Source organism: Spermophilus citellus, assembly GCF_964194105.1.
Source record: "Spermophilus citellus genome assembly, chromosome: 14".
In the NCBI taxonomy this organism is placed as follows: domain Eukaryota; kingdom Metazoa; phylum Chordata; class Mammalia; order Rodentia; family Sciuridae; genus Spermophilus; species Spermophilus citellus.
In genome coordinates, this window is record NC_138194.1 from 55,761,011 (window position 1) to 55,778,113 (window position 17,103).

The 17,103-nt window shown below is 38.0% G+C and overlaps 1 protein-coding gene across 1 annotated transcript in view; it reads left to right on the top strand.

The window, feature by feature from the left end:
• Positions 1 to 310: 310 nt before the first annotated feature.
• Positions 311 to 17,103, top strand: part of CA13 (carbonic anhydrase 13) — a 32,826-nt gene continuing 16,033 nt past the window's right edge. The window contains exons 1-3 of the mRNA XM_081265688.1: positions 311 to 437; positions 4,332 to 4,529; positions 9,009 to 9,127. Of these exons, the coding sequence (XP_081121814.1) occupies positions 401 to 437; positions 4,332 to 4,529; positions 9,009 to 9,127 (354 nt within the window). The 5' untranslated portion in view covers positions 311 to 400. The remainder of the gene's footprint in view (positions 438 to 4,331; positions 4,530 to 9,008; positions 9,128 to 17,103) is intronic.

The window sequence follows — 17,103 nt, forward strand, 5'->3', positions numbered from 1 at the left end:
ACTTTCCACTGGGTGACTTCCCAGAAGGCAGGAAATCCCCTCTGGAAACGCGTGTTGTGTATGTGCGTGGCGGGTACTTCTCTTTCTCCATGCCTAACCCAGTTTCTCATTCCTGAGCCCAAAGTAAGAGCAGCAGGGACTGTGCCCCAGGATGCAGCCAAGCTGCGCCAACTCCCCTTCACGCTCCTGCGCTGGGCGCCTTCCTGCTTGCGCCACCGCCCCCTGGAGGACGAAATCCGAGCGCCAGACCCTGGGGTTCGAGGGTTGCAACTGCTGAGCTCTGCGCCCTCGGTCCCGCCCTCGGCTGGGTCCCGCCCGCGTCTGCGCTCGCGCCGGCAAGCAACCCTCCTTGCTCTCTCTGCCCAGCCACATCTTCCACAGCCTGCCACCCTGAGGGACCATGTCGAGGCTCAGCTGGGGATACGGCGAACATAACGGTGAGTGCTTTTCACTGATGGGAGGGGGCTCTGCGCGGGGCACCACCGAGGGGCCGGCGGATGCCCCCGCGCTGATCTCACACTTGCAAGAAACTTTTAGGTTCCTCTTTAAACTGAGCGGCGCTCCCTGGAGCCCAAAGCAGGAAGCGGAGGGCAGATTTCGTCCAGTGCAGACGGGAAAGCGTCTTTGGCGGGTGTTGGTAGTGGGGAGTGTTGGGGAGTCCAACACTGGGGACTTTGTCAGGTGTCCCCAGATCCCAACTCTTCATATATATTCATTGCCTCGAGATATATATTCATTGATTTGAAAAGCCGAGCACTTCCCTAGTAATAACCACTTATCAATTAAGGCTTGGAGGTTAGAAGTCAGAGTGAAATGAGGACAAGTTCGCTTTCGGTCTATAAGCTGTTCACTTAGTAGAAACAAATCATGGAAAATCTTTGAAAAGCTCCTTAAGAAATTTTAATAACTTGCATGTTGACACTGAAGATTAAGTTGACTTCTTGGCTGTTACTATAAAATATTGCCACAGCAATTATCAGTTGGTTGACTGCTACTTTTTTGTAATAAGGCTTCAAATTCTTTCTGGGAAATGAAGTTATACTTCGGGCTCTTCTCCATTCTTTCTGCCTCTCCTTCCACACTCATCCTTGCAGAGACTGAGGATTAGCATTATTGGAGTTATAAGACAGTGATAAAATTTATTAATTGATAAGAGCGATAATGATAATTAATGGTGCTGGTGCGTGCGGTACTCGCAATTGAACCCAGGGGCGCCCTCTACCATTGAGCTTCATCCTCAGCCCTTTTTACTTGAGACCTGGCCTCTTCTATTGCCCAGGCTGGCCTTGAACCTGTCATCCTCCTTCTGCCTCAACCTCCCAAATAGCTGGCGTTACCGGCATGGTCCATTGGTCCGGCCACTTTTCTTCTTACATATCCTAAATTATCAGAAGTCAAACATTTTTCTTGTTTGTATGTTAAACTGAACTGATTGTTTCAAGCAATAATTTTTCCAAGTAACTGCAAAAATGACATCAAGAAAACCTTACAGTAGATGAGTGTCAAAATGAGGGCTATGAATAATAAAACTTTGATTAACATGCCCATTATTGAATAGTACTGAAGAATAACTTTTCTAGAAAGTTTGCTTTCATAAAGAAACAGAAAAGTTTCATTTCAAACCATAGCTTGAGGTTATGAATATTGAAATATGAGCCTCAAAATGGAAGCAGATATAGAATTCTAATAATGAAAGATAAAATTTAGGCAGATTTCTTTTCGACTGAGGCCATAATTATAATCTTGCATCTTGCTAATTTCTAATTTATATTTTGAAAAAACAAACCTCACAAAACGAATTTCTTTTCTTCTGTCTGCTTGAATCATTGTTATCATTGCTTAATAGTAAGTGGCAAAAGTGCCCACACTGTGATTTGGAAAAAGGGTATTTCAATCAATGGGTATTGGCTATACTTTAAGATTAGAAAATTTTGTCTCTAATGAAGCTCATTTTCAGAAATTTAGAAAATTCATCTCAGTGAAGGCATTAACATGAAATGACTTTGTATTTTAGCTAGGATTTTTTTTGGCCATTCCTGTCTTTTAGATGCAGTGGTTTTCTGAGAACCACACCCTTAAGTAGATTAATTTGGCCGAATACCTCAGGACATGTTTTGAATCCTGACTAGGCAAATTTTGTTGCCTTTTTTTTTTTTTTATGTTAAGACATTGGCAAAACCAGTGATTTGAGGAGACTTAAGGAAACTTAAACTGGGAATAGCAGATTTGATAAGATGGGACATTAGGAGTCTTTAAGTCAGGGAAATGAACCAACAATACTAGTTAATAGATTATGCTGGATATGGTGCCTAATCACTAAGTCACATCCTCAGCACTTTTTTAAAAAATATTTTTTTTTAGTTGCAGATGGACACAATATCTTTATTTATTTATTTATTTTTATGTGGTGCTGAGGATCGAACCTAGTGCTTCACATGTGCAAGGCAGTATCTACCACTGAGCCACAACCCCAGCCCTCCTCAGTACTTTTTATTTTTTATTTTGAGTCAGGGTCTTGCTAAGTTGCTTAAGGCATCGCTAAGGTGCTGAGGCTGGCCTCAAACTTGTGATTCTCCTGCCTCAGCCTCCTGAGCTGCTGGGATTACAGGCACACTCCACTGTGCCCAGTGAATATTGGATATTTGACACCATAGTTTTATTTTATTTTGGTTTGACTCTTCTAAAAATGGCTTTAGTTATAAAGGATTAGAAATAGGAGAGGAAAGGAATTGAGAGAGAAGCTCCTTGCTGATTGTAAAAAGAGTCAACAGCATGTTGTGACACTTGCATTGCATGTTTGCGATCTGATTCTCGTTGGGTTAACTCAACCTTACTGTTAGTGATAATAGAAAGCTCCGTCTGCATTAAAAAAGAGGATGATATTGTGTACAGAAAGAGTACTCAGAAAAGTAAATAGAAGTGTTTAATAAATAAGGAAATAGATGCCTTTTCTGTAATATTATCGAAGGACTTTCAAATGCTCAAGTTGCTTTGAAGTCCCAAGTGTCAGGCAGCTCTTCAGTGTTTAGTTATGTTTAGGTATGTATTTATGCTATGACATTTTTGTACCTGAAGTATATGTGAAAGAAATAATATATGCTTTCTCCTTCGCAATAATAAAAAGTAAAAAGCAGCATTAGATTTACTGGTTCAAACTGTTGATGATTATGATATATTGCGTTCCTTTAAATCTCACTCTTAAGTTTTATCATTTAAAGATAATTTTTGCAATGAATATCTAATAACTGTCATGCTATTTTGTTTCAATCAGTACTTGATTTCTAGAGAAAAAGTGGTTAGCAAAGTAGGGAAAAGCTTAGTCAGTAGCCCTATGCCCTATTTACCTGGTGAGTAAATTGCATTCATAGTGGAGAGGAGAAAATAAGATCCTGTGACCTGTACAGTGACTCACATCTGTAGAATGACTTAGAGCTTATGTGAGCTGCAACTTAGATGTTGATTTTGAGGGTCAGAACTTGATTGGAATCTCCCAGAGAAATGAAGAGGATAGATAAGGGAAGAGCTGGTTTATCGACTTACTTCAATGTACCTATGAATATTTGATTTGTAAACTTGATGCAATTTTGACTTTTTGAATAGAAGATCAGGATGACAGTTGTCCCTTGTGTTGGAATTAAAATGTAGCATTGGCAAAGAAACCCCTGAGGGACCTTCTGAAGTGTGAAAAAGAGAAATAAACTGTGACCTGACTCTATTGCAGATAACCAACAATACTGTATTTCCTGACATGGGTACAGCCATTTTATTGGGATTATTGTATATGAAAGATTATGTAGGTTCTTAGTCTGCTTGTTGCATATTACAGCTAGTTGAGCTGAGACCTGAATGATACTAAAATATAACAGTAAGTGGTAGAAAAAAAGAAGAAAATGAAGAAAATTCTTGAGGATGACACCCTTTCCTTTTTTGCTTAGATTTCTCAGCAACTTTGACTCTTTCCACTTTGTAAACTTGTTGACCTCTGGAGCAACCAGAGCACATTCTTGAATCTAAGACTGAATCTCTTTGTTTTCAGTGGTGAACTGTACTGTTGTTTTTAGTTTATGAGTACCTTTGGAAAGTACTTTAAAAAAATTTACATGTTCTTTTATGTACAAAGGGTAATTGATTCTGGAGAGGACTTTAGGCAAACCAGGTGTTTTTCCAAACCCATTAAAAAATAATCTTGTTTTAAAAATTAGGTGCTAAATTCCTGAGAATGAGGATATTATTAATTGTTCAATCTCAGACATATTGCATTGCACTTAACAAATGTTTATTGAATGAAAGAACTTAACTTAGTCCTTTTCTTTTGGATTTTTATATTTAAGGTCCTATTCACTGGAATGAATTTTTCCCCATTGCTGATGGTGATCAGCAATCTCCAATTGAGATTAAAACCAAAGAAGTAAAATATGACTCTTCACTCCGACCTCTTAGTATCAAGTATGATCCCAGCTCAGCTAAAATCATCAGTAATAGTGGCCACTCCTTCAGCGTTGACTTTGATGACACAGAAGACAAATCAGGTTGGCTTTTTTTCTTTTTCTTTTTGGTGGGAAACGAGGAATTTGAACAATTGGACTTTACTTTCTTCTCTTTCGTATTTTATTTATGTTAGACCTGGAATTTTCCAGATCGAAGCATATTTTGTGTCTTCATGTGAATTGAGATGTCCTGTTATGTATATGGACCTTATGATAATGTTACTTTAAAATGACATAAAGAATGTTCAGAAAAATTATGGTGAATATAATTTTAAGTTGACCGTATCTTATTATGACTTCATTTAGCATTTATCACTATGAAAATATAGAAGTTTAATAGCATTTCATAATAATTTTTCTTTTCTTTCTTTTTTTTTTTGGGGGGGGAGCTACTGGGGATTGAACTCAGGGACACTCAACCATTGAGCTGCATCCCCAGCCCTATTTTGTATTTTATTTAGAGACAGGGTCTTGCTACGTTGCTTAGCACCTCACTGTTGTTGCTGAGGCTGACTTTGAATTCGTGATCTTCCTGTCTCAGTCTCCTGAGCCACTGGCATTACAGGTGTGAGCCATTGGCATTACAGGTGTGAGCCACTGCATCCGTCTCATAAATAATTTTTAATTTGTTTTAACAGAAAAAAACATTTCTAAAGTATCATAATCTCTCATTAAAATTATAAAAGTAATCTATACTCATAGTAAACAAATAATAACAAATAGAAATAATACAGAATTTTATGATAAAAACTGTCTGAATTTAACCACTACTGATTCTTCTGTATTTTTTAACTATGTAGCTGTGCATATAGATGTGCATATTTTTTACCTTTTCTTTTTAACAATAAACTTGGACTATTGTTTTATTGCTTGGAACATGTTTCCCTATTTGAAAAAAAAAGGTATGGGCATCTTTCCAAATCATTCATATTTTTATGATATGAATGAATGAATATGGTACCAGGGATTGAACCCAGGGGTGCTTAACCACTGAGCCACATCACCAACCCTTTTTTATATTTTATTTAGAGATAGGGTCTCGCTGATTTGCTTAGGGCCTTGCTAAGTTTCTGAGGCTGGCTTTGAACTCGAGATTCTCCTGCCTCAGGCTTCCCAGATGAGCTGCTGGGATTATAGGCATGTGCCACTGTGCCCAGCTTCCAAATCTAAATATATTTTTAGATCCAAAGAAATCCATCAATGAATTGTACCAGCTGTTCTTGTATCATAATTGATACACCATTTTCCTACCAATGAACATAGAATAGGAAAGAAAAATACAAGTTTAATGTTTTAAAAGAAGGAGGCTGGGGTTGTGCCTTAGTAATAGAGCTCTCACTTAGCACGTGAGAGGTCCTGAGTTCGATCCTCAACATCACATAAAAATAAATAAATAAAATAAAGGTATTGTGTCCAACTACAACTAAAAATAAATATTAAAAAAAAGATAAAAAAGAAAGGAATATTTGCTGGGTATGGTGGTGCATGCCTGAAATCCCAGAAACTCAGAAGGCTGAGGCAGGAGGATCACAAGTTCGAGGTCAGCCTCAGCAACATAGTGAGGCCCTAAGAAACTTAGTGAAAACTTGTCTCGAAATAGAAAATAAAAAGTTCTGGGGATGTGGCTCAATGGTAAAGCACCTCTGGGTTCAATCCCCATCATTCATTCATAAATAAATATTAAAAAAGGAATATATGAAACATCTATTCTTACTAGTATTTTGCTAGGACTTGGAATAAAAGTCTTGTTTGATTCATTCATGGGATAGCATCTTTCATAATGTGAATAAATAGTGGACCCATCAAATAGAACTTTAGTCATTTGTTAATTTATTGACTAAATGAAGAGGAAAAGAATATTACTCTGAATTCTACTAGTCAACAAACCAGTCATGAAGTCTTCCCCATAGTCCTTGGAGGGCTTGCTTGGCTGGGCAGATGCACACTCATGGTTAACCTACAGGCAACCACCCTTTGAAATTTTAATAGATCTTTAAAAGGAGGACAGGTGGATTTGAAATTCTTTAGGGAGAATTCCTACTGGAAATAGTAGTCTGATGAGGAAATGATAATCTCATGAGGAAAGACAGGACTGTTCTTGTTCCAGCTACTGGTCTTTCTGGACTCAGCATCTCACTTCGTTGGGAATCTTATCTGACTGGCCCTGTCACCTCTGCTAGGGTTCCCATGGCATCCTGGGCTGTCCCAGTCACAGAATTTTCCACACCATGTCATAAATGCCAGGTTGGTGTCTGTCTTTCCCCTGAGCCAAAGACTCCTCATGGGTAGTAGCCATGAATGGATTATTTATGACATTTAGCTCTGGTGTCTTAATTTCTGTAGACCCCTTATATGAGTGTATCATCTGGAATAGATTTTTTTTTTTTTTTTACAAAATTTTAAATGAAAGAGTAAATGAACTGCACATGCCATTTGGAGAAATGATATTTATAAGCATAAAATAGAAACAAGAATATTCACTTGCTTATCTAGGCTGGAAAGTAGGATGAATAATTTGACACTTGGAAACATGAGCTCATTCTCATTAAAAGAACTTTTTTTGCCATTATTAATTTTATACCATAATTTAGCTGTTTTGTTATAGACCATCTCAAAGTTGGTGTTAAATGAACCTTGATATTTCCACTCACTTTTTCCTGCCCTGCATTTCTTTGGAAGACCTCTGCTCCAAGAGACTGGTCTTCTCCACCATTAGGCATTTGCTAATCATAATTCCAGGTTGGACATTTTATTTGAAACACTCAAATGGGAAGTTTAAATATGTAGTGTGTAAGGCAATCTTTGTTGTTTAATTGGGCAGAGCTGTGTTAATCTGATTTTAAACCCTGGACTCAGAGCGGTCTTTCCCCAGATCAGCCATTATTCTTGGATGTCTCCGGACAAGTGTGTGTTTTTTGTATCACTTTCTTTCTTCAGAGCCAGCTTGCTTGCATCTTATCCCAAAGTCAATTCCACATTGATTATTCAGACCCTCTAATCTGCCTTTTATCTATGAAGGAATGACTTTTTCATTCAGCTCAGGTTTTATTATGCAACAACAAGGAAAAAAAGAACAATAGAGCTGTTGATTTCTTCTCCTTTGGAATGTCATTTCATCCTCAATCGATGCAGACTATGGTGTCACTCAGGGAAACAAGCTTTTACATTGACTTTGCAAATCATGTTGAAACTGCTTAAAGACAAATCGAATATTTTATTCATTTATTTATCAACTCTTCATTGTGCCTCTCCTCTGTAATATTACTATGCCAGGTGATAGGCACAGCAGGGACCCAGACAGTCCCCTCCTGAGCACTGTCCAGTGGGAGAAGAAGCAATAAAATTATTCTGTTTTTAAAAGAGTACTAGGGAAGTGATCCCTAAGTCTGATCTCTCTTTTTTAATATATCTTTCAGAGTGCTTTTAAAATAGCTATTTTTATGTATTGTAAAAAACCTGGATCCAAATACTTCTTATATAAGGTGGATCATTCTTAACAAATTTTGAGAATATACATATATATACATGCCCTCAAATGCCATATATATACACATATGTATGTATGTATGGGTGTGTATGTGTGTGTGTATAACATCTCAGAAGAGGAGGGTAATTTAAATCAAATCATCTAACACTTAATTTTGTTGGATGTTGATGGAAGTTTAGAGTGTACTGATGCTGTGGTATATTCCGCATTCAATGCTTCCTTTCCTCTCAGTATGAAAGGCAGTGATAAGTGCCTTGATTCAGTTCTTCATTTTTGTGGCAACATTAGGGGAAGCCCATTACTATTTCCAGTTTTTATTTTATTTTTTTTTAAAGAGAGAGAGAGGAGAGATAGAGATAGAGATAGAGATAGAGATAGAGAGAGAGAGAGAGAGAGAGAGAGAGAGAGAGAGAGAGAGAGAGAGAATATTTTTTAATATGTATATTTTTTAGTTTTCGGTGGACACAACATCTTTATTTGTATGTGGTGCCGAGGATATGGAACCCAGCACCCCGCGCATGCCAGACGAGCACGTTACCGCTTGAGCCACATTCCCAGCCCTATTTCCAGTTTTTAGATGTGGAAGCTGAAGCTTGGAAGTTAGAGTTTGTCCAAGATCACACAGTGATAGGGAGTGTGAGCCCTCATCTTCTACTTGCAGACACCTGTGTCTTAGACATACAACTGCCCTGCTTTACCAAGCTCCAACTAGACCTTTCTGCATGTCTCGTCCTTATTCAAAGAGGCTGGGTTGCCTTTCCTTAAGTGATAGTTTGTCTTTCAGAATTCTGAATCTTTTTTACTTTCCAACCAATCTGTCTGTTGTGACTTCCCCGGTGTTCTGTAACGAGCTGCACTGTGTTCTGACTCCTCATAAACCTAAAATTGTATTCCTGTCAGTAAACCTAATGACACATTTGTAAAAATATTCCTTAGATGACTTGAACATGTTGAGTAATTCAGGGAGATGTGGGGCATGTCAGTATGCATAAAATCATTTCCTTGCTAACCACTTGAAATGTGTTGGCTTTTAGTCCTGCGTGGGGGTCCTCTCACTGGAAGCTACAGGTTGCGACAGTTCCACCTTCACTGGGGGTCTGCTGATGATCATGGCTCTGAGCACATGGTGGATGGGGTGAAGTATGCTGCAGAGGTAAGCCATTGGACGCATCTGGGTCATTCAGGGTTTTTCTAAGTGATGCGATTTAAGGGTCATGAGGGCCAATTCTTTGACTTCACGTAGATCCTGAGCCAATTAGGTATCTCAGAGTCTGAAATGACTTGTTCACTCATTAGGAGAGTTTATTGACATGAGAGCTTCCAATGTGGCCTGTCTGACCCTTAAACTAACCATGAGAGTTGAAAGTTATCTGCTTTCATTTTAGAAATGAATAAACTGGAGACTTGTAAACATTGAGTGGGTTTAAACCCAGGCCTGTCTGATAACAAATTAAAATCTATTTTTTCTCTTGCATCTTCTGAAAGGTCAATGAGAAGGGAGAAAAAGAAACGTTTGTGTTAGGTCCAACTGTCTATATATTTGATCCAGGCACAAACATACGTGACTATGCAAAGCCCCTATTAATCATGTTAATAAATGACAGAGTTTCACTTTGGAAAAAAATCATAAAGACATAAACTTTCCTAAACTACATTGCCTCCACATTTATAGATGTAAAATGGAATCTGTTAATTATTCAGGTCACTGGTAAAGCATAACACCAAAATAAAGAATTCATTACTGTGATTCTTTTTCACTGAAACGTTACTTCTGTTTTGTTATATTAGTAGTCATTAATGATACTTCACTTTTTCTAATCCTCTGGCTAAAGGACAAAGCACAATATGCCTCAAGTTTTTTTTTTTAATTTAATTTAATTTAATTTTTTTTATTAGTTGTTCACAACATTACAAAGCTCTTGACATATCATATTTCATACATTAGATTGAAGTGGGTTATGAACCCCCAATTTTACCCCAAATGCAGATTGCAGAATCACGTCGGTTACACATCCACAATTTTACATAATGCCCTATTAGTAATTGTTGTATTCTGCTACCTTTCCTATACCCTACTATCCCCACTCCCCTCCCCTCCCATCTTCTCTCTCTACCCCACCTACTGTAATTCATTTCTCTCCTTGTTTATTTTCCCATTCCCCTCACAACCTCTTATATGTAATTTTGTATAGCAACGAGGGTCTCCCTTCATTTCCATGCAATATCCCTGTTCTCTCCCTTTCCCTCCCATCTCATGTCTCTGTTTAATGTTAATCTTTTCTTCCTACTCTTACTCCCTGCTCTGTTCATAGTTGCTCTCATTATATCAAAGAAGACATTTGGTATTTGTTTTTTAGGGATTGGCTAGCTTCACTAAGCATAATCTGCTCTAGTGCCATCCATTTCCCTGCAAATTCTATGATTTTGTCATTTTTTATTGCTGCATAGTACTCCATTGTGTGTAGATGCCACATTTTTTTTATCCATTCATCTATTGAAGGGCATCTGGGTTGGTTCCACAGTCTAGCTATTGTGAATTGTGCTGCTATGAACATCGATGTGGCAGTATCCCTGTAGCATGCTCTTTTAAGGTCTTCAGGGAATAGTCCGAGAAGGGCAATAGCAGGGTCAAATGGTGGTTCCATTCCCAGCTTTCCCAGGAATCTCCAAACTGCTTTCCAAATTGGCCGCACCAATTTGCAGTCCCACCAGCAATGTACAAGAGTACCCTTTTCTCCACATCCTCGCCAGCACTTGTTGTTGTTTGACTTCATAGTGGCTGCCAATCTTACTGGAGTGAGATGGTATCTTAGGGTGGTTTTGATTTGCATTTCTCTGACTGCTAGAAATGGTGAGCATTTTTTCATGTACTTGTTGATTGATTGTATATCCTCCTCTGAGAAGTGTCTGTTCAGGTCCTTGGCCCATTTGTTGATTGAGTTATTTGTTATCTTATTATCTAATTTTTTGAGTTCTTTGTATACTCTGGATATTAGGGCTCTATCTGAAGTGTGAGGAGTAAAAATTTGTTCCCAGGATGTAGGCTCCCTATTTACCTCTCTTATTGTTTCTCTTGCTGAGAAAAAACTTTTTAGTTTAAGTAAGTCCCATTTGTTAATTCTTGTTATTAACTCTTGTGCTATGGGTGTCCTATTAAGAAATTTGGAGCCCAACCCCACAATATGTAGATCGGAGCCAACTTTTTCTTCTATCAGACGCAGAGTCTCTGATTTGATATCAAGCTCCTTGATCCATTTTGAGTTAACTTTTGTGCATGGCGAGAGAAAGGGATTCAGTTTCATTTTGTTGCATATGGATTTCCAGTTTTCCCAACACCATTTGTTGAAGATGCTATCCTTCCTCCATTGCATACTTTTAGCCCCTTTATCAAATATAAGATAGTTGTAACTTTGTGGATTAGTCTCTGTGTCCTCTATTCTATACCATTGGTCCACCCGCCTGTTTTGGTACCAGTACCATGCTGTTTTTGTCACTATTGCTCTGTAATATAGTTTGAAATCTGGTATCGCTATACCACCTGATTCACACTTCCTGCTTAGAATTGCTTTTGCTATTCTGGGTCTTTCATTTTTCCATATGAATTTCATGATTGCTTTATCTATTTCTACAAGAAATGCCATTGGGATTTTGATTGGCATTGCATTAAACCTATAGAGAACTTTTGGTAATATCGCCATTTTGATGATGTTAGTTCTGCCTATCCATGAACAGGGTATATTTTTCCATCTTCTAAGATCTTCTTCTACTTCTCTCTTTAGGGTTCTGTAGTTTTCATTGTATAGGTCTTTCACCTCTTTTGTTAGGTTGATTCCCAAGTATTTTATTTATTCTTTTTTTTGAGGATATTGTGAATGGAGTGTTTTTCCTCATTTCCGTTTCAGAAGTTTTGTCGCTGATATACAGAAATGCCTTTGATTTATGCGTGTTGATTTTATATCCTGCCACTTTGCTGAATTCATTTATTAGTTCTAGTAGTTTTTTTGTAGACCCTTTTGGGTCTTCTAGGTATAGAATGATGTCATCCGCAAATAGTGATAATTTAAGTTCTTCTTTTCCTATTTTTATGCCTTTAATTTCTTTCGTCTGTCTAATTGCTCTGGCCAGTGTTTTGAGAACTATATTGAATAGAAGTGGTGATAGGGGGCATCCCTGTCTTGTTCCAGATTTTAGAGGGAATGCCTTTAACTTTTGTCCATTCAGAATGATGCTAGCCTGAGGCTTAGCATAGATAGCTTTTACAATGTCAAGGTAAGTTCCTGTTATCCCTAGTTTTTCTAATGTTTTGAACATAAAGGGATGCTGTACTTTGTCGAATGCTTTCTCTGCGTCTATCGAGATGATCATATGGTTCTTATCTTTAAGTCTATTGATGTGGTGAATAACATTTATTGATTTCCATATATTGAACCATCCTTGCATCCCAGGGATGAATCCTACTTGATCATGGTGCACAATTTTTTTGATGTGTTTTTGTATTCGATTCGCCAGAATTTTATTGAGGATTTTTGCATCTAGGTTCATTAGAGATATTGGTCTGTAGTTTTCTTTCTTTGAGGTGTCTTTGTCTGGTTTCGGAATCAGGATGATGTTGGCCTCATAGAATGAATTTGGAAGAGCTCCCTCTTTTTCTATTTCCTGAAATAACTTGAAAAGTATTGGTATTAATTCTTCTTTAAAGGTTTTGTAAAACTCCGCTGTATACCCATCCCGTCCTGGGCTTTTCTTGGTTGGTAGTCTTTTGATGGCTTCTTCAATTTCATCCATTGATATTGGTCTGTTCAAATTGTGTGTATCCTCCTGACTCAGTCTGGGCAAATCATATGACTTAAGAAATTTATCCATGTCTTCACTATCTTCTATTTTATTGGAATATAGGTTTTCAAAATAATTTCTAATTGTCTTCTCTATTTCTGTAGCATCTGTTGTGATATTGCCTTTTTCATCCCGTATGTTAGTAATTTGAGTTCTCTCTCTTCTTCTCTTCATTAGCATGGCTAAAGGTCTGTCGATCTTATTTATTTTTTCGAAGAACCAACTTTTAGTTTTGTTAATTTTTTCAATAGTTTCTTTTGTTTCAATTTCATTGATTTCCACTCTGATTTTAATTATTTCTTGCCTTCTGCTACATTTGCTGTTGTTTTGCTCTTCCTTTTCTAGGGCTTTGAGATGAAGTGTGAGCTCATTTATTTGTTGGTTTTTTCTTTTTTTGAGGAATGACCACCAGGCGATGAATTTTCCTCTTAAAACTGTTCATTGTGTCCCATAGATTCCGATATGTTGTGTCTGTATTTTCATTTATCTCTAAGAATTTTTTGATTTCCTCCTTTATGTCTTCTGTAACCCATTGATCATTCAGTAACATATTGTTCATTTTCCATGTGATGTAGGATTTTTCCTTCCTTCTTTTATCATTGATTTCTAGTTTCATTCCATTATGATCAGATAAAATGCAAGGTATTATCTCCACCCCTTTATATTTACTGAGGGTTGCCCTATGGCATAATATATGGTCTATTTTTGAGAAGGATCCATGTGCTGCTGAGAAAAAAGTATATCCATTTGATGATGGTTGATATATTCTATATATGTCAGTTAAGTCTAGGTTATTGATTGTGGTATTGAGTTCTATAGTTTCTTTATTCAACTTTTGTTTGGAGGATCTGTCCAATGGTGAGAGAGGTGTGTTGAAGTCACCCATAATTATTGTGTTGTGGTCTATTTGATTCTTGAACTTGAGGAGAATTTGTTTTATGAACGTCGCAGCACCATTATTTGGTGCATAAATATTGATAATTGTTATGTCTTGTTGGTGAATGGTTCCTTTTAACAGTATATAAGTCCTTCTTTATCCCTTTTGATTAACTTAGTCTTGAAGTCGATTTTATTCGATATGAGGATGGCCACCCCTGCTTGCTTACGAGGACCGTGTGCATGGTATATTTTTTCCCATCCTTTCACCTTGAGCCTGTGTATGTCTTTTCTAATCAAATGTGTCTCCTGGAGGCAGCATATTGTTGGATTTGTTTTTTTAATCCATGTTACCAGCCTATGTCGCTTTATTGGAGAGTTGAAGCCATTAACGTTTAGAGTTACTATTGATATATGGTTTGTACTTCCTGCCATGTTTGATTATTTATCTCTTTTTTTTTTCTAATTTAGTTTGTTTCTCCATGATTAGCTTTCCCCTGTCCTCTGTCTTTACCGAGGCACTTCCCACTGATGGTTTTGGTTATTGTTTTTCATTTCTTCCTCGTGTAGTGTTTTGCTCAAGATGCTTTGCAATGCTGGTTTTCTGGCTACAAGTTCTTTTAGCTTTTGTTTATCATGAAAGATTTTTATTTCGTTGTCATACCTGAAGCTTAATTTTGCTGGATACAGAATTCTTGGTTGGCATCCATTGTCTTTCAGTGTTTGAAATACGTTGTTCCAGGATCTTCTCGCTTTCAGCATCTGTGATGAAAAATCCGTTGTTAACCTTATTGTTTTACCCCTAAATGTGATCTGCCTCCTTTCTCTTGTAGCTTTTAATATTTTCTCTTTGTTCTGTATATTGGATATCTTCATAACAATGTGTCTTGGCGTTGGTCTACTGTGATTTTGTGTGCTCGGTGTCCTGTATGCATCTACAATTTGTATATCTGTTTCCTTTTTTATTTCTGGAAAGTTTTCTGTAATTATTTCATTCAGCAGGTTACTCATTCCCTTGGTATGAATCTCTGTGCCTTCCTCTATCCTGATGACTCGTAGGTTTGGTTTTTTTAAGTTATCCCAAATCTCTTGGATGTTTTTCTCGTGATTTTTTACCAGCCTATCTGAGTTGGCTAGACTCTTTTCAAGATGATATATTTTGTCTTCATTATCTGACGTTCTGGCTTCTACTTGCTCCACTCTGTTAGTGATACTCTCAATTGAGTTTTTAATTTGGTTTATCATTTCCTTCATTTCCAGAATTATTGTTTGATTGTTTTTTATAATCTCTATCTCCTGATAAAGATGCTTAACTTCTTCTTTTATCTGTTTATGTAATTCATTCTCAATGTGTTCTTTCGCTGCTTGAATTTGCTGTCTTGTATCCTCTTTAAGGTTCCATTCCATCTGTCTAAGGTGTTCCTTGAGTTCTTTATATGACCATTTTTCTGATGACTCTAGGTCCTCCTGAATATTTAGGCTGTCCTGCATTGTTTGTACTCCTTTTCTTCCTTGCTTTTTGAAGCTGCTCATGTTACTTCTTGTTCTGTTTGACTGATGAGTTACTGTTTACTCCTATAAATTTATTAGATGCTTGGGAGGAAAGGTATTAGAAGGGAAGGGAAGAAGTCACTGTAGCCGCAGGTTTCAATGAAGTTATCTCCCGAAAGTTACCATTCTTGAAAACCACAGTAAAAATATTTAATTATTTTCCTGTCTTACATTCTCTCATAGCACCTTATTAAGAACCTCAAGTACTTTGTGCAAGCTGGTGCCGAATGACTTGCTACTGCAGGTCAAGGGCACAGGCGCCACCGGCTCCTTCAAGCTCAATTGCCAAAAGCTGGCGGCCAGCTAACGGTGCACCCCTTTTGCCTCAACTTTTAATATGATTAAATGTTGCTAATACTAACTTTCCCATGAGATGAAGTGAATTACTGCGTGACTCAACCAAAACCATTCAACTGAAACTAATTTGGTTTTTGCGTCTTCTAGGCAGGGTTACCAGATGAATACAAATTTTCTTCATTTTCTCATGGTTTCTGAACTACAGAGTTTAGATGCCCCTCTATAGCCCTGCTGTATGGAAAAATCCAGCAAACTGAACTTCTTTCTAGTTTTATTTTTCTATTAACATTTACAGCTGTCCTTGGAGGCTATCATCCAAAATGTCTGTTTTGCCAACTAAATCACTTTTGTCTGGGGTGAAGTGCCTTAGGGTATGGGACTTGCTCTGGCTACAGATGTGTGTGCAGAGTATTCTATGATGGTGAACAAAAGACGATGAGAAGGTAGAAAGGATGATTCCTGCATCTGTGGTGTCTCCATTTATATCATTTACTGAAGAGTCTTCATGTTTCCTTTCTGAAGTTTTGTGTTCTAAATGTAATGGTTGTTCTAAATCTTAAAATCTCTGTGGAGATGAAGACGTGGCTGCTTTGGATCACTGGTCTCTTAACTTTCCCTAGCAACTCAGTAGGATCGATCACCTTTATGGTTATATCTTGTACTTTCACAAACTTCCATGTGGATTCTCAGAGAGATTTACTGCCAGTAGGCAAGTTGTTATCTGAAAAGGGTTTCCTGACCTGAAATTGGTCACATGCTCAGAGTCCTCGCCTATAGATCAGGGGCCATCTTTATAGATAAAACTTTGACTGGAATTTCATGCTGTTCTTTAATCCATACTTAAGGCTGTTTCCTACTTCACAGGTTCATATATTCAGTCCTTCATTCACTACATAAGAATTCATCGAGAGCCAGCCATGTCCTCTTGCACAGTTTATTTGTGCTTGTCTGAGGGGAGGGCTTGCAAGAGGAAGGGGTGCCACAAATTCATTACCATGCAGCCTAACTCAGACTGTGGGTCAGAGAACCCTTCCCTGTGGAAGAGGCCTTTAACCCTGAAACCTGCAGCATGTGAAGGAGTGAACCAGGCAAAGGGAGAGAGCAGTGGTCCTGAAGGGAATCATGTGTGAGAACCAGAGTTGGGAAGAGCTTCACACTTTTGAAAACCAGAATGGCCTGTGTGGTCAGAGCTTGGAGAATGAAGGGGAGAGATGTCAGAAGCATAACTGGAGAGGCTGGGAAGGGCCTGAGCTTACTGAGTCCTGGTGAGGATTATGAACTTTATTCTAGGTGCATCAGGAAGCCTCTGGATGGCTTTGAATTGGAATGTGATTGTCTTTGCATTTCAGAAATGTCATTTAAAGCGACAATTGTCTCTTGGGTTGAACAGGAGTGGCTAAAGGAAGCCCTGAGGAGGCTTTTGGGAAGTTTCAGGTAACAGATGATAGTGTAGGTGGAGAGCTGCCTAGCTGGAACAGCAACTCTAGTGGGATTTGTTGATTTGATTGGGTTTCTGGGTGAGTAAGAGGAGGAGTCCATGTTTTCCTTTGAGGTAAGAATTTGCTGAGAGAA